General features: G+C 44.8%; 2 protein-coding genes across 3 annotated transcripts; both read left to right on the top strand.

The window, feature by feature from the left end:
* The first annotated feature begins 2054 nt into the window (after positions 1 to 2054).
* Positions 2055 to 8209, top strand: LOC306832390 (high affinity cGMP-specific 3',5'-cyclic phosphodiesterase 9A-like). The gene is made up of 12 exons (XM_079357044.1): positions 2055 to 2102; positions 2186 to 2288; positions 2800 to 2942; positions 3043 to 3102; positions 4067 to 4244; positions 5090 to 5212; positions 5472 to 5564; positions 5716 to 5783; positions 5865 to 5967; positions 6123 to 6227; positions 6804 to 6950; positions 7097 to 8209. The coding sequence occupies exons 1-12, from the start codon at positions 2092 to 2094 to the stop codon at positions 7289 to 7291; spliced, it is 1329 nt and encodes a 442-aa protein (XP_079213170.1). The 5' UTR covers positions 2055 to 2091; the 3' UTR covers positions 7292 to 8209.
* A 1037-nt stretch (positions 8210 to 9246) lies between these two features.
* Positions 9247 to 22990, top strand: LOC306832387 (glycerol kinase-like). 2 transcript variants are annotated; one of them, XM_079357039.1, is made up of 20 exons: positions 9247 to 9620; positions 12448 to 12521; positions 13487 to 13593; positions 13758 to 13835; positions 15596 to 15675; positions 15932 to 16069; positions 16498 to 16607; positions 16817 to 16883; positions 17827 to 17862; positions 18034 to 18101; positions 18276 to 18318; positions 18405 to 18485; positions 18578 to 18656; positions 19025 to 19121; positions 19287 to 19371; positions 19485 to 19605; positions 20309 to 20452; positions 20560 to 20646; positions 20748 to 20822; positions 21269 to 22990. In XM_079357039.1, the coding sequence occupies exons 1-19, from the start codon at positions 9567 to 9569 to the stop codon at positions 20819 to 20821; spliced, it is 1623 nt and encodes a 540-aa protein (XP_079213165.1). In that variant the 5' UTR covers positions 9247 to 9566; the 3' UTR covers position 20822; positions 21269 to 22990. The 2 variants fall into 2 exon arrangements, with proteins under 2 accessions (XP_079213165.1, XP_079213166.1); XM_079357040.1 differs by lacking the exon at positions 20748 to 20822.
* Positions 22991 to 22995: the final 5 nt, after the last annotated feature.

Genomic DNA, 22995 nt, shown 5'->3' with positions numbered 1-22995 from the left:
TAAGTATATAGAACCAATAAAGTACTATTCCAGGTACCCCGACTTTGAGCCGCTCTCACGGATTTTCCTATGGGAGTTGGATTTAAATGTTTTTTTATGTGTTATAAGACACCTTTATGAACACGTTTATGAAGAAATCTATTGGTAAGGAATTTATTCCCAGACTGGCCAAATATCTGATAAAATACCCTTACTACGTGAATTATTAAAGAAGACACTAGTTGATAAATAAGTCTGATTCTAATACAGACATGAATATAAACAGAGGCTGATCTATTATACCTACTGTCTTTAAAAACTGTAACAAAGAAGGAAAGAGAAGGAGGAGCAGAGGAGGATCAAAACAAAGGGGGAGGAGTGTTCAGCAGCACAATAATGAGGAGAGACAGTGAGTACAGATCAGACACACACACACACACACACAGAGAGTGAAAACATTAGCTCTGAATTCATGACATGGAAACCAAAATCATCTACTTCACGGTGAACGGGAAACCGGAGCAAGCGGAGTTCCCGGTGGATTGTCCTGCTCAGGATGTCAAAGGTAGGAGCCCAAGTTGAGTCTGGTTGAGGTTTTATTTATAACATAACATGGTAACATAACATGCTGGGTCTGACTCCACACAAATAACGTGCAATGTAGTTGTTTCAGGATTCATTTCTGCACCAGTTTTAGAATTCATTTGTCTTAACTGACCTTTGCCACAGACCTTAAATCTTTCCCATGATTCAAAAATACTGAAAAAAGGTGAACAATCCTTCCAAAGTACGACTGATATTTGTAGAATTTGAGTTGCATTGAATGAAGGACAGTTGGATCAAATGCATGGATCAGTCATGACAGTGTGTACGTGTTGTGGAGCCTGCAGCTCCAGACGGAGGTACAGCTGCCACTGACAGATCCTCAACTTGTCACATCCGCTTATTTGGTGTCAGTAAGGTCAGAAAGGCAGCAGAACACCTCAAATCTGAAATATCATGGGAATACAATTATTCAGCAGCAGCTTTGTTAGCCAGCTGGGTTAAGTGTTTTCTTCCTCTTCCTCCTGTGCATGCTCTGTGGCTCCTTCAGCAATGTTCATCCCTTATTTTTGTTGCTTTTATTGGATCAGACAGCTGAAGAGAGACAGGAAATCTTTAGAGGAGAGAGCGAGGATGACATGCAGCAAAGGGCCGTGGTCGGATTCGAACCCGCAGCCGCTGTGACGAGGACTACTTTATGTCACACACGACACAACTGAGAGGCTTTTAGCGCTCCCCATCCTTTATTATTAATGTAATAGTTCAATCATACTCAGATTTTGTTCTTCTGTATCACATTCATGAAGGTTTTTTTATTCAGTTTGGTCAGAGATTTTGATTTTGCACAACAAAGAAACACTAAACTTTTTTTATTCACTTTTTTTATTCTACAAAAATGACACGATTCATCCAGTAGGCTTCAAAAACTGAATTTGTCAACATTCAGGAGGGACTTGGGTTGGGTTCAAGTCCCGGTGTGGCTCAAAGTGTGGAAGTTGATCTGGCCAGAGTACTGATGTCCTTGAGCAAGGCATCTCTCCACTAATGCACGTCAACAGGTCCTGTTTGTGTGTGCGTGTGTGAGAATTTAATAAGAGAGTGTAAAAGCAGAACTTCTCCTCAGGGAGTATTAAAGTAAAATGCAAATTAAAAGCTGATACCTATAAAACACTGTATCTCGTGCACAGCTCACCAGCTCTCCACTGCAGCTGAAGACGAGCACCCGATGGTCTCATTGTTTTCTCACAGAGTGTAAGATGAACGAGGAGACTGTCTTTCCAGATTTGTTCCGTGCTGCAGCCGAGGCCGGACCCCACGACATCCTGAAGCTGTACAACCCCAAAGGCAGCATCATCAACATCTCCCAGAACGTGGAGCCCAACAGCCCGAGCTCGTGCTACAAGCTGGAGGTGGTGGCTGCAGACTGCAACAGTGAGCCGTTAGGTATCTGTAACGTATTCACAGGAAGCATCACTCCGACGTGGTGTTATTGAAAACGTGCTCACTCGCTCCTTTCTGCTCGCTTCAGGCGTGGAGCTTGCTGGTGCACTTGGATTTGACTTCTCGGCCATGGAGAAAAGGTAAGAGAGGTCAGAATGAGAGAACGAAGATGAGCCATCTTGAGTCTTTGCACAGGCTCAGTCATGCTGCTGTGTGATGTCAGGCTGCAGGGCCTGGAGAAGAAGATCCTGATCGAGGCCGGGGAGACTCCTGCAGCCGTGTACGAGATGAAGAAACAGGTGGATTCATTCAGAGAGAAACTGGAGGTACAGAGCAAATACTCCTTAAAGCCTTCACATTTTAAAAGACTTTATATGATATGCAATGTGGTGTGTTTTTATCCTTTTTATAATATGAATGTCCTGCACAAACTAAAAACCCCGAAATAAATAGACAGCGTCTTTCTCATATTTGTTTGATCAGATGGAAGGATTGATAAGAGATGAGGGAGTGTTTTATGAAACTGGATGAGGAGTTTTAGCTCATCTTGTTGAATAATTTTTGAAACAGAAAAGGTCAGTCTGAGTTTTGTCTGAGGTCAGTCTGTTGTCGTATAACTGAGAGGTTCGATCCTCAGCTCCTGCAGGAACGTGTCCGACGTTTTCTGAACTGCAGCCGGAGAAAAGGAGGGGAGCACTTTGTGCAACAGATTTAGAAAAAGAAGCCAATCGAACATAATGTGTCTGATGCTGTCGTGTGTTATGGAGGTAAGAAGGGAATGTACTTACCAAAACAACATTACTATATACATAATAAATCCTCTGTTTTGTTTGTCAGAGTGTGGAGCACCTGAGCTGGCTGGGTCTGTTCAAAGACCTTTCAGAGGGGACGCACAAACCCTCCCCGTTCTACCACCACAGGTCTCTGCACAAAACCAGGAAAGAGTGTGAGCATGTACGGGACAAGTTTCTTCAAATGAGGCACGTTCACTTGCAGAACTCCCTGACAGCAGACGTTCATATAGAGCTCCTACATGTCTAAATATCCAGTAATGATTCCTGTGTGTTGTTGTTGTTGCAGCTCTCTGGAGGTATCTGAGGAAGTGAGGCAGTATCTAAAGACTCCAACCTTTGATAACTGGTGAGTTGAGTCAGTATAAACCTGATGCACCGCTGTGGTTACTAACAAACAACCAGTGCACCTGTTTTTTTTAAAATTCTTGCTGAACAGTCAGCTAATGACAGTCGTGCCCAACAAGCTCCTCTGATGCGATTCTGAAGAGGATGTGAGCCGTCAGCCTTTTCTTCTGACGGAGACACTCATTTCAATATGAAAGGTCTGCAGAGGGCTCGCTCATCAAAAGAAGGTCTTCATAAAAGGCTTCATCGACACATCGTGTTTGAAGTCGGCCTCACGGAGAGGAAGTGATGCTGCTCTTCTGTAAAGCTTGGCCATCAATTCATTTGTCTGAAAAGGCTTTTAAAGCGAACCCAGCACGACGATGGACTGAAGCGAGCACCGGTTACACGACGATAACAGGAGCTTGGAGCTTCACTAAATCATTGTGCAGATCCTTGTTCAACGCTGACACAATCATCTCGTTACTTCCTGCTTAAGATTTTTTCAAAGACATATTTGGCATCCTTTGGGGCTCATCGGCCCGTCTCGGTTAAATCTGAGCCTACACCTGGTGATTTCACCCCTTAGTCTCTGAAGAGGTGTTATAAAACACATGGACTGTGGTCACCATCTTGGAAATGCTCTCCCTACATATTAGTCAGTCCAGAAACACACAAAGAGGAGGAGCTGAGACAGGCCTTTAACAGCTACTGTCAGGTGGAGTAATTCTGGGACCCCAAAACAAATCAGATGGTTATAGGTCACAGTTTATTCACTGAATGATACTTCAAGTGAGAGGCAGAGATGTTAAGATGAAGCGGTAGGAGGAGCTGAGACACGAAATGGTGAGGCACAAGACTTAAGATTCTGGAGGATGGATGATCCTGAGACGAGCTGCAGTACATGCGTCTGTCACTTCAACCTCAATGTCCTGTGTGTGTGTGTGTGTGTGTGTGTGTGTGTGTGTGTGTGTGTGTGTTTCTAGGCAGTGGGAGGATGCAGAGATCATGGTGCTCCTGCAGGTCATGTACACAGACTTAGATTTCATAGCAACGTTCAATATCGAGCCCGAGGTGCTGCAACAGTTCCTGTTCGAAGTTTATCGAAGATACAACAACATCCCTTTCCACAACTTCAAGCACTGCTTCTGTGTAACCCAGATGGTGAGTGTGTGTGTCTGTGTGTGTGTGTGTGTGTGAGGGTGAGGGTGACATCTAATGGGGATAAATCATGGAGGGACAAGCAGTCAAACCCACAGAAACGCCTCAGTGGTTAACTGGTGAAGGACTTCGGGTCCTCAGGGATTACAAGGTGACTCCAATCAGTGGACAGCTCTGCAGGTCAGACTATTTAAAGGCCCCTCCCCCCTTTAGTGTGGCATTTATGATGCACTTTTTAGTAACTGTCCTCCATTAATGCTGATTTCTTCTGATTGGATGATTTTAGAGGAAGAACCAACTGTTGCAGAGTGAGCTGTAAAAGGAGCATGCAGCGTTGTAAATGAATTGTCAGACTGTATTTCAGCTGTTTTATAAACCCATGAGGGTTGGGCATTTTATGTGCACGATGCATGAATAAAATACAATCAGTGCATTGACCTATGATCCGTCTGGTGCACACAGGTGCTGTAAACCAAAGAGTCATGAAAAGGTTTTGATCGAGTCATCTCAAAAGGATTTATTTGAAATTAAGACGAGTTCAGAAGTCAAACTTTATTATGAAGATGAGCTTAAAAATATGACAGTGATACGTTTGAATCTGTGTTCGACAAAATGTTTTGATATCATTGATACAGGTCCAGCTAAAGGTCGACTCAAGTGCAATATAAAAGCCTTCAGACTGCATGAGTGAACTGTTTGAATAACATGAAGAGGGTTTAGTTCACCGAGCTGGCTCTGAAGGGAACCCAGTGAAAAGAAGGAGGAACTCAATATAAGCACATTTAAAACTCTGAGGACAGTACGCTGGACCTGCTCAGTCTGCTCTCTGTTTCCTCTGCTCTGCTCAGATGTACGGGTTGATCTGGCTGACTGACCTGAGGAGCGAGATGGACAGCATCGACCTGCTGATCATGTTGACCTCTGCTGTCTGCCACGACCTTGACCACACAGGATACAACAACGCCTATCAGGTATAGTCAAAACTTTTGCTGACTGCTTCCTCGCTGAGCGGTGCGTTGGTCCAAATATAACAGAGGAGGTTTGTGACCCTGTAGAAACCAGCTGTCTCAGAACGCTCCGTTTTGGTGTGTGTGTCTCTTTAAATGCAATGGATCTAAATGGTTCATGGGCTCAGTCGAGGTGCACACTGCCCCCTGATGTTTACAAAAACAACCAAGGACAAATAAAAAGTGACAATGAACTAAATAGCTCCTACACTCGGTGTTTCAGATAAATGCTCGGACCGAACTCGCCCTCCGCTACAACGACATCTCTCCCCTGGAGAACCACCACTGTGCAGTGGCGTTTGAGATACTGGAGAAGGTAAGGGTGGAATCCAAGTTATACATTGAGGGGCATATATATATATATATATATATATTTATTTAAAGTTTAGAGATTTGAACTGAACATGGACACGAACAGATGGATCTCAGTGAAATGTAAACGGTCAAGTATTTTTTCTGTTTTATAGTCAGAGAGCAACATCTTCAGGAACGTTTCCATGGATCAATACAAACGGATACGAGAGGGGATCATCAAGTGAGATGTGCTTTGAGCGTGCTCATTTTCTCACTATGCGTCACTAAAGCCTATATGAAAAGAAATCTGTTGTGATTGCAGATGCATTCTGGCCACTGATATGACGAGACACAACGAGATCCTCAACAAGTTCAAGTCCATCCTGCCAGTGTTTGACTTCACTAACAAGGACCACAGAGATGTGGTAGGAGGGCTGGAAAGAGCAGACGTTGTGATCATTATAAACTGTAAAACAAATGTTCATTACGTGTCTTAGTCCCTCCCCTGAAAGTGTCAGGTGTTGAGCCTCTTGTTTTTCTCTGATAATTATCTCGACTTCTTTTCCTGCTTCCTGTGCAGCTGATGATGATCCTGATCAAAGTGAGCGACATATCCAATGAGGCGCGGCCGATGGATGTGGCCGAGCCCTGGCTGGACTGTCTCCTGCAGGAATTCTACAACCAGGTAAGTATGCATCCGACTGTGTTTGTATTTTGTAATCTCATCACATAGAATCAAAAGGTCCAGCGATGGACAGTCGGAGGCGAAATGAAGTCCACTGTCCATGAACGTTTTTATACCCAGGTGCATGCTGGTCGCCTACATGTCTACCTCCTTTAAGTACAAGAACAAAGGAAAACAAGAACAGTAACACACACACACACACACACACACACACACACACACACATATATATATATTCAAAAAAATTAGCAAAATGTATATTTAAAAAACCCAGATGTAGAAACAAACAAACATCGAGAATAATCACATAAAACAAAAATTACTCATTCGAGCCTTCAACTTGTGGAACAACCTTCCAGAGGAGATGAGATCTGTAGAATCTGTCCCTCGTTTTACGTCTCTACTTGGGACATTATTTGACAAAAAAAGTTTACCAGGCTGACACACGTGGATCAAAATGTGCACATTTTGCAATGACACCAGGAAACTTCCTGTGAAGTTATAATTTCTCATATTTAAACTGTATTCACTGTAAGACAGTAATTTTCTCCAGCTGTGTCTTCTCTGTCCCCTCAGAGTGACATGGAGAAGCTGGAGGGTCTCCCGGTCACCCCCTTCATGGATCGGGACAAAGTGACCAAACCTTCATCTCAAACAGGCTTCATAAGATTTGTGCTGCTGCCTCTCTTCATCGAGCTGGCCAACCTTTTCCCCTGCCTCGAGGTACCTTGCTTTTCAAGAATCACAATCATGCACAGGGCATTCTGGGAAATAGATAACTCACAGAATGAACAGTTGTGCTGGGTTGAGGGAATGTTTGCTCACTTTGGGTGCATTTGTTTTTTGCTTTTTTTTACATCTTTCTGCAGCAACACATCATCAACCCGGTGAGGAAGGCTCTGGATTACTACACGGAGATGGAGAAAGCCCTGGAGAGAGAGAAACAGAACCGCGCTCAGACTGAGAATTCAGCCAAGAGTAAAGAGACGTCTGCGGGCTCACAGAGCAGAACCAACAGCCTGACTGATGATCGACCTGAGGCCTCCAAAGCAGACACACTGTGAACCAAAACAAACGTAGTTTTTAACAACTGAGCGGAGAACCATTACACAACCACTGCTGTTTTTAGGATTTGATTTATTGACGTATTTGAACCACATGAATCTGTACTTTTAGGAATTTATTTACAGGGTTGAACCAATGTGATCAATGCTTTCTGTCTCAGTCAGTTTAGTCTACACAGTAACAAACAGATGAATGAATGAACAACTTTATTTCAAACAAGACCATAAAAAAAAAACCCATAGGTAACAGTGTCCATAAGGAGTAGGAAGAAGTCAAACTTAAATAGTTCATAAAATATTCCAACAAACACTCACAATCACTTACAAATAATATACAAAGATAGCCACAGTGTGTTTGGCCCTAAAATAAATAAATCACCATCCTAATATTCACCCAGTGTTCAAAAATTATATATGATTACCCCTAAAACAATTTCCTCTTTCATATACTGTAGCTGTCAAAATAAATAGAACAAATAAATATATTATTTGTAGTTTTTCAAATTAATATTTGTGCTTTGTTGCAGCTCTTCACCCCGTACCCTGAAATACACAACTCTTCTTCGTTATATGAACACATTGCTGTGTTTTAAAATTAAATTTGTCTCTTAAATCATACCCCCCCCCCCCCCCCCAAACAGCACCTTGTGAAGTCCGAAATCTTGAGCGCTCCCTTTTGAAGTATGCATAATGGCTGTAAGTTGCTTCTTTAATGCGCCCTGAGCAACAACTAAACTAATGGACAAGAATAGGACACAAATGTTTGATTTATGGATTCAAAGATTTGCACAAATGTGTCATTTGACTGTTTCATTGTGTTGCTGGGTTTCTGTGAGTTCTGTGAAGATTCAGATAATTGTCTTGTTCAAATCCAATTACTGTTTGTTTAAAATTACACAAAAATAAATTAATTAAAAAATTAAATCACTTTCCATGAATCTTCTGAGAAATGTGAGTCTTGTAACTTTTCCCATTGGTATTAATATTAACTAAAAGCGTATAATTGTACTTAACTGGCACAGAATAAGTTCCTCTAAGTTATACACTTTAAAGTCTTATCTGTAGGATTGACAGTATTCAGTGTCCACAGGTGTAGGATGGACTTCTAGCCTGTAGGTATCACTATAGGACCTGTAACGGTGACTACAGTCAATCAGAGTGAACAACAAGCAGAGGAATCAAGCTGTGGAAAGACTGTGACACGTTTCATGTTTCATGACTCTGAACAGCTGCTCAGCTCACACCTGCACATCCTGCTTAACCATCGTGATTCAACATGTTTATATCAGGAATGAAACAGAATGATTTCACATATCAGACAAGAACACATTATGTCAGCTATTGGGATGATTGACAGTTGTATCCATGGCGACAACATGAGGTCATTTATTGATTTGTTGTACAAGCAAAACAGCTTAACTTAACTTTCCAAAAGGATCCTTGTGTCCTTGACTCTGTTTATGTCATCACACTGACATCCAGGTGACATCCAGCATGCCAAATACCTGCCTTCAAGATGTGTGTCAGCCTGCAACTTTGTGACGTCACGGTGGTTAAATCCATTTCACATCCACTCCAATGCAAAAAACTTCTTGTAGCACATGTAGTCATATTTATTTTTCACTTTTTGGGACTTCAGGGGCTGTATTCACAAGACAGAGAAGAAACTAAAAAATATACACAGCTTATGTTAAATATACTTGTAAAACGTCTCATTTTACACTAAAAGCTGAGCATAGAGATTGCAGATAAACACAGTATTCTTGACCTACATGTTAAGGTTTGTATAGCCTATTTAAGTTAATTCACCTTTGTAAAACATGTTAAGTAAAAAGACATTCAATCAATCGACACTGATCATTGAAAGAGCATGAATATATACTTTTAAATTAATTATTATTTTTTTATTATTTATTTGTATATTTTTTTCATTTCCCTCATTTAACAAACCTCATTCATCTCCATAGTTCACGTTCCTCGCGCCGTGCCCCTCAATCTGATTGGTCACCGTGAGTCGACGCCTTCTGACCGGCAGCCAATCACTGTTTGAGGACCGGTCGCGCCGGTTCCGGTTGATCCTCTTTCATTCCCACTACAACTGTCTGACAGCCACACGCCTGCCCTGTCAACCGACTCCTCACGAGGACACTCGGTCATTTTTGCAGACAGACATCTCGTGTCGGTCTCGAGGGCAGCGGCTGTTCGTGGTTAAAACTCTGCTTTAAGTTTTATTTTATTTTTTGTAAAGTGCGCGAGGGGGGGAACCGAGGCGAGGATGGATCCACTAGTTGCTGCGATCGACCAGGGCACGAGCTCGACGAGGTTTCTGGTGAGTGACGTGGAGACGTTCGGCAGAACGTAACGTCCGTTTCAAACAGACTTTTGCATCAAACTTTGGCGTGTTGTTGTTTATTAATTCTCTAAAACACAAAGAAACCCTTATCTGAATCAACGAGGCAGTTAGAAATCAACAATTGACAAAAACAAAAATCCTTTCAACTCGCTCCAAAGCTACAAGTTGTCATGGTTACACAGCCCCCTCCGGTGTGTCACGTTGTCCTGGTTACACAGCCCCCACCGGTGTGTTCGAGTACCAGCTCGGTTCATTTGTTTTGTTTATTTTCTTAAATAGGAGCTGACTGATTTACATTATAAACATCGGGGTCGTTTGTGCGCCCCCTGCCGGTGGGCAGCAGCAGGGAGCTGTTTGTTTTAAACTACACACTTGTGACTCCATCTTTAGTTTTGTTAAAAAGATTGTACGATACGTGTTTCACGATGTTTTTGCAGTATGGCATTAAAGATGGTCTCATTTTAAAAGGAAGTGTCTCCTGGGTATACTTTAATGAAGTTTAGAGTCAACATGTGATTCAGTGTTTTGACTCTATGTGGAGACTGGTTCAATGAAACTTCTTGATTGTGGTGGACACATAATAATATAATGGTTTGTTTTCACAAAGCTCTGGTTCTTCTGAATGCAGACGGCTTCACTCGGGTCAGTTATTTGTTGGGAAAGTTCCTGAGCCGTTCTTAAAGGAGACTAACTCATTAACAGTGTGATGTGAAGTCCAACACGCCCCTCTGTTTCATTCCTTTCATACTGTCGACCAGAGATGATGAGATTCATCACTGAACCTGTTTTTAGTTTTGAAGATGTCCTCAGCCCCGTGATTGGTTGGTTGTTTCCTTGGAGCTGATTGAATCCAGTTTAGATCCATTGTGATAAAACTCGAGTAGGTCAGCTGGAAGATCAGACTTGGCGAAGAAGACGACAGTTTGGCGCTCTGTGGCAGAGAACAGACTGAGGATTTTTCATGCCTGGTTTGGTCTTGTAAACACATTTAGTGAAACCTGCCAGCTTCTCACATGTGATGAACTGGGACAACAGGGAGTCTTTGTTTTGTTTTTATTTTAAACCTGCAGCTCTTTATTGGGGGATTGTTCCTTTAAGAGCGAGGCTCCTCCTGCTCCTGTGTGCAACAACGTTTGTTAGTTTGAATGTGACACATTTGCACCTGAGTCTGAATAGCTTCGGAGACTGTGCCGGCTCTTTATGGACACTGGTTGTTTCAGAGGATGAGAGGAGATTAGTCATCAGGATGATGTACGGCCCTCTTAATGATGAAAAAGTTTAATGTGTTCTCCTGACTGATTGGTTCATGAAATATTGACGGCTGATCCTCTGTCGTTTTATGAACAGATATAACTGTCTGCTCTCCTGACTGTATTCATCACGGCCTTCACCCTGACCACACAGTCCTTGGTCCTAAAGTCTTCACGACTGCGTCACCTTACACTGGAACATCACAAGCTCTCCAGATCAGTCCTGGTCTTGTGTTGTACCGACCCTCTGACGTGGCTTTGGTTAGTTCAATGACTTGGAGGATCGTTGAAGTGTTGGGCAGTCTGTCAAGTCAAGTGCTGATGACAAAAACATCAGCTGTTTGAAAACACTTGATGGTGCAACAACACGACACTGAACTCGATGATGTTCAATTTGAAAACTTTCTTGGGGATCTGATTTCTTCCAAGGAAGCGTGACTGGGACGTCCTGCTTCATCTTTTCCATTCATGACATGTGTCCATTTAAAATGGGAGAGGACGTTCCTGCTTGCTGTCCAACTATGTGTCTCCTCCCCTCCAGTTAATGTCAGCGGGTTCAGGCTGCTGTGACGGACGCTCACAGGGGTAACGGTGTCCTGCTTGTGACATGTTTCTTGTTCCTGCAGGTTAATGATTCCCTGGTCTGCAGCTCTTCTGTCTGTCCTGCAGCTCTTCTGTCTGTCCTGCAGCTCTTCTGTTTGTCCTGCAGCTCTTCTGTCTGTCCTGCAGCTCTTCTGTCTGTCCTGCAGCTCTTCTGTCTGTCCTGCAGCTCTTCTGTTTGTCCTGCAGCTCTTCTGTCTGTCCTGCAGCTCTTCTGTCTGTCCTGCAGCTCTTCTGTCTGTCCTGCAGCTCTTCTGTCTGTCCTGCAGCTCCTCTGTCTGTCCTGCAGCTCTTCTGTCTGTCCTGCAGCTCTTCTGTCTGTCCTGCAGCTCTTCTGTCTGTCCTGCAGCTCTTCTGTTTGTCCTGCAGCTCTTCTGTCTGTCCTGCAGCTCTTCTGTCTGTCCTGCAGCTCTTCTGTCTGTCCTGCAGCTCTTCTGTCTGTCCTGCAGCTCTTCTGTCTGTCCTGCTCCTGACGCTTCATCATCCTGTTAAAGCTGATTAGAAGAAATGCTGACTCCCTCCTTACTCTCTGGGCTAACATGCTGCCTCCTCTGAAATCTATGGCACCTATAATAGAGGACATGTCAGCTACACAATCATCATAAGGACACACGGGGAAAAAAGGGGGCAGAAAATAAATAAACAGAATATCTGATTTTTCCCACCAAACTTGAAATTGGTCACCTGTGTGTTTCCTCTGTGCACTCGATGTTTCCTCCCACCTTTGTCCCGCCCCTCTGAACGCAGTATTCCTGCTGCTTTTACTCTCTGAAGATGGTAAACGAACATTTACAGTGCATTGTGGGTAAAATGAGGTGTGTGTGTGTGAATCTGATATTTCATTTCTTGTTTTCCCTGCTGTTGTGTTGATGAAGCTTTTTTCCAACAGGTTGATATCAAACGTTTAACCTCCCTGTCAGTCCTCTCCATTAATGAGCTCCTTTTCTCCACAGGTGTTCAACGCAAGAACAGCTGAACTGATCAGCCAGCACCATGTGGAGATCAACCAGAGCTTCCCAAAGGAGGGGTGAGTGCTCCCCACTCAACATGTTCATCTCACATTAGCATATCTGAATAACAATACTTGATCTTTTTCTCAATAATCACATCTAGAACAGATGTGACCAACAGAACACAATGTTTGTTAAAGCATCAGAAACATCAGAGACACAGTTCTCTCTCTGCTGGCACTTTATGACATGTGGACCTGAGATACAGAAGAGATCAGGACTTTTCCTTGAAGTGTTCCTGATGTTTGATTAATCTTTGACTTCACTTCATGTGTTAAAACATGACGCTGTCCAAAGTCCAGCTTTTATGGACTCTAAAAAACAAAAACAAGCCGGCTCTGTTTACTCGCATTCACATGTCACGTACACTCCAGGAGGGTTGTCATGACAACACAATGTCCTACTTAGATTTAACACTATAAATCAATATCTTTCCAGACCAAGGTGACATGACACTCATGGGGGGGGGGGGGGGGGGGGTCTCCTAAGGTAAAACGTGCGCTATAATGAGGACATCTGCCTTTATTGCAACGCTGCATGTAGTTCAGCAGAATCAGAACATCAATATAAGAGTTTAATAATAGCCGTTTAATGATGTACACAGAGATGGTAGCGGTCACGTGCAGATGCAGGATATACAGGATGTCAATGACTCTCCCCTCTCCCATTGGCTCGAGCTGAATTCTCTGGATTATATCCTGCTGTGTTCTCATTGGCTCACTCGGGCTCGTACCAGGGATCCGTCAGGAGAAACTGAAGGACACGTACAGTGACTCCGGGAAATATCAGGAGTTTTCTGCAAGTGCAAAAGCAAAGGCTTCTGACTGCATTGTTTCCCAGTTTGTACCTTTTACATTGAGAGGAGGTGTCATGAGACCGTGACACACACACACACACACACACACGCACACACACACACACACGCAGGGTTCAGTGAGTTTACGTGCCTGTGTTTGTTTGTGTGTGTTTGTGCTTCTCTCAGCTGGGTGGAGGAGGACCCCAGGGAGATCATGCAGTCTGTGTACGAGTGCATGGAGAGGACGTGTGAGAAACTCTGCGAGCGTAACATCGACATCTCCAACATAAAAGGTGAGACTCTGTGAAAACCGACCAATGAGTGCTGCCGACCCGCCTGGCAGGGCGGAGATGCTCTGAGTTCACCTCGACCATGATGGACTGTTAATGCTGTTCTGACCCAGCAGAGAGAGGAGGGGCTACAGCTTAACGTTTGTGTTGTTGCTGTTTTTCCTCAGCCGTGGGCGTGACCAATCAGAGAGAGACGACGCTGGTTTGGGACAAAGACACCGGAGAGCCACTTTACAACGCCATCGGTGGGTGCAGCATACATCTGAATCATCAACTTTCACTGATGACAAGTTTAGACACGTATATCATAGTCAACATTCATCCAATAGGTCCAGTGCCTTTTTCCAGCCTGCTGTAGATGAAACACTGTCTTCACAAGGAAAATCAAACTACAGATTGAGAATTTGTTTCTGGATATCTTCACTTTGTGCAGAGTTAATATGCAACACTTTACTGTGTAATAGAACCATATTATAGTCTTTCCATCTTTGATGTGCACATGTTTTGTTTGAAAATTCATAAAAGTCCCCGTCTCACATGAACGGTCTCACATATAGGCAGGGTCCTTTAATACAAGGCCCGGGGATGAATTCATGTTTTCAGACATGAGTGTGAGGTTTCCACTCGCTCTCTTCAGTTCCTGATCGAACATGAATTTAGTTTGAAACATTTTGAAGGTTGTCCATGAAAGGTCTTCAAAGAGCATCATAGCTTACTGTCTCATGTCTGAGGCGTCTGGACAAACACATGCATGACGCTCTAGTATTGCACCCATTTACACTGTACCCAGTAACCAATGAGAGAGCAGCAGAGGGCATGCCGTGTCTTGTGTTCAGCGAGGTGTGATTTATGTCATCAGCGTGTGCTGAAGATCCTCCTCCCTCCCTGCATGGAGCTCTGGTAGGGTGATGATGATGATGTCAGAAACCCAGAATAACTATCTGAGCCTGTCAGTGGAAACATGTCTTTGGCAGCATGGATCATGTTTCTCAGCCTCCAGCTGAAGCATCGCCGTGGAAACCTCTAGTAGCCAACAGCAGTTAAGCTCCCAGGAATATGTAAATACTTGGACTAACGGGATCACCTTTCCTCGTCTGGGACGTCAGTTGAAGTCACAGGAAGTTTTGGAAACAGCAGAGTGCATGAGTAGTATCGTGTCCTGTGTCCCCACGTCCTGCTGATGAATCAACGTAGGAGCTGAGCACAGGGCGCCACCACCCACTGAAGGCCTCATCTCTGTGTGTGTGTGTGTGTGTATGTGCGCGCTAATATTAGCAGCACAGAGCGACTCTTATTCTACCCCCCCACGAGGTCTCTAGGTTCAGCCTGACAGGCGGCTTTGTCTGCACAGTGGTTGCTGTTCTGATGGATTTGTGGGGGTGGACAGTGAAGTAATGGAGGATGAGCTCATTAAGAGGCTGGCATGTAAAGTCAGCACACTTAATGACTTCATGATTGTGGTGTGATTGAAGTTTTGCAGCATCATGACATGAACGAGTTTCACTTGAACTGGTACTACTGGATCTGTCAGAGCTTCAGGCCTTCAGCTTCTGCTTGAGGTTGAGCTGGGATGATTTGTTAGAGAGCTCTTCGTTCATGGCTGCATGACGACAGCAGCATTTTGAAGGTGGGATCTACCAGCACACGATGAAGCTGATAAGTGTCATGCTAATGTTCAGTAAGTGTTGATGCTGCAGGTCGTTAATTATGGCTGTAAATTCTTCAGCCGTGCCTTCACTGACCTTCTCACAGTGCTGCTCTGACCTGTTCAAATACACTGATGAGCAATTTTAAAACAAGCAGTGTCGACCAAGAAAGCGGAGTTCTTTACCCATGATGCTTTGCCCTAATGGCATTTTCTTTAACGGTAAACTCTGCTGAATGGATGAAAACAAAAACAAACAAACAGCTGATTGTTCAGCTTTGTCAGCATAACAATCTGATGAGTTCCTCAGGCATGTCTTCACAGTCCAAATATTGAAGTGTTTTTCCCCCTCCATCATAGTTTGGCTGGACCTGCGTACTCAGTCCACGGTGGAGCGGCTCATCAACAAGGCTCCAGAAAGGAACAAGAATCACCTGAAGGTGAGAGACGTGCACAGGGACGCTCGGCTTTCACATTCATACTGCAGTGTTGAATGTGAAGATGATGATACTTCATTCTGAATGATTAAATGTCCTGCAGGTGTGTGTGTGTGTGGTGATTGGGGGGGGGGGGGGGGGTGTCACTTAGCCATGCCATACTTTACTTTCAGAGTCTGGGGGATATGTGTTTGTGTTCATATCTTCATTTCTTCCAAACATCACGTTGATGTCGATGTCTCTGCTTTTCTCTCTCAAGCACAAGACGGGTCTTCCCATCAGCACCTACTTCAGCGCGGTGAAGCTGCGCTGGCTGCTGGACAACGTGGATGAAGTGGCTCAGGCCGTGCTGAGCCAGCGGGCCATGTTCGGCACGGTGGACTCCTGGATCATCTGGGTAAGAGTCAGACGGAGCGGAGACTGAAACCCTCCAAACAGCCACTCTGAAGCTGTGGGACAGAGCGTGTGAGGCAGGACGAGATGTGGACAGAAGATGAAGCTCGAGTGTGCTATATGAGGCTTTAAAGAGAAATCAATGCACATCACAGTATCAACAAAAAGCAGAGAGAAGAACAGAAAACACTGAAGTACGTGTGCAGCCATCACAGGGAATCAAAGTCACCTCACTCATAATAAATCACCTTCACAGCTGTGCTTCAAAAGTCTTCAATGGCTTCCATCATTTTCATGTCAAACTCCAGTGACCATGTTTCTACTAAACACAGCCAGGAAAACATCTGGAGAAAAATCCAGTTTATTGTTAAAATCAGCAGTAAAGTTGTAAAGAGGAGGGGAAAATGCTGACTTTGTGTTCTCTCCCCTCAGTGTCTGACGGGGGGCAGGGCCGGAGGGGTTCACTGCACAGACGTCTCCAACGCCAGTCGCACCATGCTCTTCAACATCCACACCATGGACTGGGACCCTGAGCTCTGCAGGTGAACTACACTAAGGCTTTAAGATCAGTCCCTGTTTACGTCACATCTTTTTAGTTTGGCCTTTTCGTTCTTTCAAAGTCGTTTCAGGGTTTTATTTTCAGGACATTCTGGGTAGAAACCTCGTTTATCAAAGTGATGCTAACCCTCTCTTTCCCCTGTGCTGTCGCTCCATGTGTGCATCTCTTCTGACAGACTGTGCCTCTTCACAGGTACTTTGACGTTCCGATGGAAATCCTCCCCGAAGTCCGCAGCTCGTCTGAAATCTACGGCTACATGGTGAGCTCCGTCTGTGTCAGAGTGTAAAGAGTGACCTGAGGAGACCTGAAGCCATCATGCCTCTCTCTGTAACCACCATAAAAGCAGATAAGACACCAGCGAAACTCATCACAACAGCTGATAGTGAAGTGGTCATTTAAAGGACGTCTGAGGAGTCATAAAAGGAAATGATTCATGAGAAGTCAAAGGGTGTGTGTGTGTGTGTGTGTGTGCGTGTCCGTCCTCAGACATCTCCCTGATAAATCAGCTGATAAGAGCCTGATGATAAAAACATGGAAGTGGTAGATTTGCCCACATTACAGCTGATTTATAAATATTAATATGACGCTGTAATGATGATCTGGAGAGGTGGAAAAAATCGATTTATTTCAAAATGGAGATTCTTCTCCTCTGAGTTTTTAAATCTATTGATAACTTGTTAAAAAGCCTCCCTGTCTGTCCCGTGTCACTCTGGCCCACTTGTGTTATCAGCAGTTTGTTTATGTGTGTGTGTTATCCTCTCGCTCGTTGAACCTGTTTGATGACACTTTGACCTGCAGCGCAGAGAACAGCGGCCTCGCAGCTTTCTTTGTTTTCAGACGTTGTTCGGTTTTGTTGCACAAAAAACAAGTGAAGAAAATAAAGTCAAAGAGAGAGAAGGTTGAATTTAAAATCTTTCATCATAAACACTTTTTTATTAATTTATTCATAATTTATTCCCAATGATGTTTGTTGTTAAAACTTTACAAAAGTACCTCTGAAACAAACTATTAGCCCCACTAAACCTCTCTCTCTCTCTCTCTCTCTCTCTGTCTGTCTCTCTCTCTCTCTCTCTCTCTCTCTCTCTGTCTGTCTCTGTCTCTGTCTCTGTCTCTGTCTCTGTCTCTCTCTCTCTCTCTCTCTCTCTCTCTGTCTCTGTCTCTGTCTCTGTCTCTGTCTCTGTCTCTGTTCTTCTCCTAAACAGAAGTCCACCTCCCTTGCAGGAGTTCCCATCTCTGGAGTAAGTATGTGTATGTTATGTCACTGAGTGTGTGTGTGTGTCAGTGTCACATGAAGCTTTGAGCAGTTAGCCTGAAAGTCTTTGACTCTCTTCATATGTTTCTTATTAAAACACGACGTCATTCCCTCCAGCTCAGTGTTTCATATTGTCTGTGAATCTTTTCTCCTTCAGTGTCTCGGCGATCAGTCGGCTGCTCTGGTTGGTCAGATGTGCTTCAAAGACGGCGACGCCAAAAACACGTGAGTCATCCTCTTCTTTATATTTGACTCCAGAGAGCAGAGCAGGCTCGCCACTGTTCGCTGCTTTAACGTCAAACTGGTCAGTGAGCTGTGGAGCCGTTCAATCAGAACCTCAGGATTCAGAGCGGACATTTCCACGTCTAATGAACATTGTGTCTGTGATCTTCTCTGAAGGTACGGCACCGGCTGCTTTCTGCTCACAAACACAGGGACCAAGGTAAACAACCGTAGAAACACTGGAGGGACATTTTCAGCCACACTGATCTGATGTCTCATGTCCTCATAATCTTCTGTCTCTGTCAGCCGGTGACGTCCGATCACGGCCTGCTCACCACGGTCGCCTACAAACTGGGAAAAGACGAGCCGGCGGTCTACGCACTGGAGGTGAGGATAAAAGCGTTTCATCTCGTCCACTCTGGCTGAGGCCCGATGCTCCGCTCTCGTTCAGCTCGTACGCTCTCCTCTCGTCCTCTCAGGGTTCGGTCGCCATCGCCGGGGCCGTGGTACGGTGGCTGAAGGACAACATGGGGATCGTGAAGTCCTCCTCTGAGATCGGTACGCGCCCCCTCATAACTTTGACTCATGAAGAAAAGGCAGTGGTGACTGCAGACCTCCTGTAGTGAGGTGAAGGAAAACAAATCTGACGTATTCATTCTTGACGGGACAGCTGGGCCTCGTGTGATTGGCCCTCGGTGACATTGGAGCTTTAATATTTGTTTCTCTCTTGTTTTTACAGTCAGAACATTATTTAGTTATTCTCTCTTCCTCTTGTTCTATGGACTTGTCATCATAGGTTCATTAGGTTGTGCACAATAAGCCAAAACGACCTCATGTAACCCCCGTGGACAGCATCAGCTGCAGAGCTCTGTGCTTCAGTTTGTCTTAATATTTAAGGTCACCTCTCGCTCACTGGCTTCTTTCAGAGACACTGGCAGCTGCAGCCGGCTCGTCTTATGGCTGCTACTTTGTGCCCGCCTTCTCCGGGCTCTACGCCCCCTACTGGGAGCCGAGTGCAAGAGGGTGAGACAGTCAGCTGTCCAAACACACACGCGCATCACATTTGACCCTGAAACAAGCAAGAGAGCGAGAAGAGCTCCAGATATTTGTTTGTTTGGATTCATGTTTGTTTCTCATGATGTTCAGCTTGTTGTTTGATGTTAAACCTGTTTCCTGTTTTTCACGCAGCATCATCTGCGGCCTCACTCAGTTCACCAACAGGAACCACTTGGCGTTTGCAGCGCTGGAGGCCGTCTGCTTTCAGACCCGAGAGGTGAGTCCTCACACTGCAGGCTTCCCTCTTCACCGGTCCAGTGTCGTAGTGTGACTGTGATGAGCGGCGTGGGTGTGCTGATCCAGCTTTAAAGGTCTCGTTGTGTGCATCAGATCCTGGACGCCATGAACCAGGACAGCGGCGTGCCTCTGACGCAGCTGCAGGTGGACGGAGGCATGACGGCCAACAGGTTACTGATGCAGCTGCAGGCCGACATCCTCTGCATCCCCGTAGGTAAGAGTAGAACACACACACACACATAATTATTAACCCTTTGGGGCGTCACTGTCACCGGTCTGAACCTGGACCTTGAACCCTACCTGCTCCTGACTTTTGTCCCATTTAGAAAAAACAAACATGACCTTTGACCCTGAGTGTGGACAGAGCACAGACAGGAGGATTTGGGCTCTCTTTAAAGCAGACTGAAGGTGCTGGAGGATGTTTGATGTTGGACCTGTATATAAATAAGTTTTACTGGGATGGATGTAAAAACTGTGCTGCCTGCCCTTCTGTCTATATCACTGAGGTTGTGTCTGGTTAATTTTAATTCTCCATTACAACAGAAAATGTGATTGGACTCACAGTAAACACATTCTGCCTCCCTTCCATCAAAGCTTGTTTGATTTTCTGACGCTCTCACCTCTCAATGATCCTGAGTACGAGCTGATAAAAACATGCAGGGTCAGTGTTATTTCTTTGGGGATCGACTGGAGCCGTCTGACTTGAAACAGTTCAGGCAGTTCAGGCTGGAGGAGCCTCCAGAGGGGTTTTCTTGGAAACGTTCAATTGAGGGGAGAGCCAGAGTTCAGAGGAGGGATCATTAATATCCAAGAAATACGACGGCTTAGTCTGATACTGCTCGATAGTTAAGATTCCACATCTGTTCTGTAAAATGTTTTCTTTTCTCCTCCTGTGTGTCTGTCTGATGTGGACCCAGTGCGACCCAGCATGTCAGAGACCACAGCTCTGGGTGCAGCCATGGCAGCGGGGGCAGCAGAGGGGGTGAACGTGTGGAGCCTGAGCCCCGATCACCTCCCACACGTCACAAGTGAGAAGTACGAGCCGCAGATCAACCCTGAAGGTAAGAGAGAGAGAGAGAGAGAGAGAGAGAGAGAGAGAGAGAGGAAGCATGAAGCTCCTCACAGCTACACCAAACACTCTGACTCCTCCCGTCCTCTTCACAAACAGAGAGCGAGTTCCGATTCGCTCGCTGGAAGAAAGCCGTGCAGAAAGCCATGAACTGGGAGACCACGGAGCCGTGCTGCAACACCAACGGTACGCAGCCCTCTCTGCACTGAACTCTTAAAGCTGGACGTCGTCACAGCTGTTGTTGTTTTCTGACCCATGCTGGATGCTTTCTTCTTCACTGACCACAGGTTTAGGGAAGAAGATGAACGGCGCCCCCTGGGGGGTCCCTCCCACTCCTCCTCCCACCAGAGCAGACCCCTAAGGTCCGACGTCTGCTGCTGCATGCACAGAGCTGAAGTGTGCACTGACCTAACACTCTGTGAATGTTACTAACAGAGAGGGGAAGGTTTGGACCGGCACAGACTGAACTCTTCTCATCCAGATGTTGGAGAGTCAGATCAAACGAGGTCACTCCGTGCCGGTCCACACTCACTTTGCATGCTTCTGCTCTTAGTACTTTGTTCCTCCTCATATAAAGCAGCTTCTGCTCTGTCATTGGCTCAGCTGCTCGTGTCACTTAAACACGCAGATCTGGCGTCCTTTCTGCTGGGTAGAAGTTGAGCTGCAGCGAGGAGCGGACAGATCTTCTGTCTTCTTGACGTTCTCTGTGTTTGAAACTAACAGCTTCTCCTCTGGGCTTGAACGCCGGCTCGCCTGTCAAATACATCTGTGTTGCGTTTCCTCTAAAAATCCTTTTTCTTCCTCACAGATCACCATCAGTGAGCGAGCTGCCCGACGCTCACAGGAGCCCGGACGCTTGTTATGGAGCGACGCGAGCAGAGGGGATGTGCTCACGCTGGCTGGGAGGAGCAGTCCTTCCTGTAGCGTCGCTCTGCTTCACACATCATCGTTTAAAGGGCCGGCTGAACGGAGAGCTTTTCAAAACAACTCTAAAACTGTCGTTTGGTACATTTTCATCTTCCTTCTCCTGAAAAGGGAAACTTGTTTCTGAAGCGACATGATGAATTTGACTTCCTGTGCAGAAGAATCAGGAGCTGCACTTTAGTACCTCATCACTGTCACTCAGCAGGACACTGCTGTGTTTTTATTCCTTTTTTTAAAAGTTCATGTTTGTGTGGATGAAATGAAGAAGAATCAAAATAATCAACCACAGGATCTCTTGAATGAGCTTCAAGTCTTCTGGGATTAAGAAGCCTGAGGAAGCGGACACTGCAGCACTTTATAAACGATCCTGTGTCACCGAGGATGGACACCAGAGTCCTGCATGGTTTTCTTTTAAAGGGAGGAGTGTTTTTAATCCACTCCGTTTTAAGAAAAGGGATTTGATGTTTTTAAACTAATGAATGTTATCAGTTTAAACCCTGTTGTTTTCACTTTTTCAGTCTGCAGACGTGAAGCCGTGTGCATGCTCTCAGGCATCCAGGTGAAGGTTGAGTCAAGACTTGGCTGAAGAGCATGAAGATGTTTCACCTCTCCTCTGAACTGAAGAAGACTTGGAGAGGAGGAGAGGTGAAACAGTGTTAATCCTGCAGAGAGAAGCAGCACAGGCTCAGATTGTTAATCTACACGTGTCCATTTGAAATAAACTCTGCAGCTGGAGGTGAGGTGACAGCTCATCTCTGCTTTTTATAAATCAGCAGACTCAGTGAGTCACATGGTCACTCAAGAGCTGCTGGTTTACTTACATCAGTTAAATAATGGCATTAAGGTAGCAGAGGTAGACGACAAACGTCACCACTTCTTAGAAGTAAAATGCTGCAATAGTAAAGAATAACTTGTATTCATACTTCGGTTTTTATCCTCTGGTTACAGATGAAGCCTTCTCTGTGGCACAGTCCATGTGCTGAACACTACATGAGTCTTTATGGTCTTGACTCTGTCTCGACACTTGGTGCCGTCTGGACTAAAACACTTAAAGTTTAATCTCTGGTTGCTTTAAAAAAAAAAAAAAGAGATGTAATAATGAAATTGTATGAACAATAGAATGTAATAATGAAATAGGAAAGTGTTTGTCCAGAGATCTTTGCTTTAATGTTGTCGGTCTGAGCCCCTTCAAGGCGTGTTTCTGCAGCAGCCTGCTAAATCCAGCCTCTGTAGCCTTTTTAAAAACCTTTAAACGATAACTCATTTCGCCACCAGGCAGCGCTAAAAGCAAGAAGTGTTTCTGCTCTGAACGTGAAATGACAGGAAGTCCTGGACCGAGCCACAAGTGACCATCTCTAAAAGGTCACTTTAATTCAAAACACGCCATGATCACATTTCACATTTATTCAGATTTCCCAGCATTCAAAGGGAACATCTGTTTACTGTCTAATCACGTGCTGGTGAATGATTGTATATAATCCTTTCAGATCTTGTGTCATGATTTGTTTTGGAGCTCTGCAGGAGAAATGTACAGATGATATGAAATGTGACTATAATAAAGACGAGTGCAGACGTTCCTGTCGGCGTGTGAATAAAAAAAACAAAAACAAC

This window comes from Symphodus melops (genome assembly GCF_947650265.1).
Source record: "Symphodus melops genome assembly, chromosome: 12".
NCBI classification, from domain to species: domain Eukaryota; kingdom Metazoa; phylum Chordata; class Actinopteri; order Labriformes; family Labridae; genus Symphodus; species Symphodus melops.
This window is presented reverse-complemented; position numbering and strand designations above follow the sequence as displayed.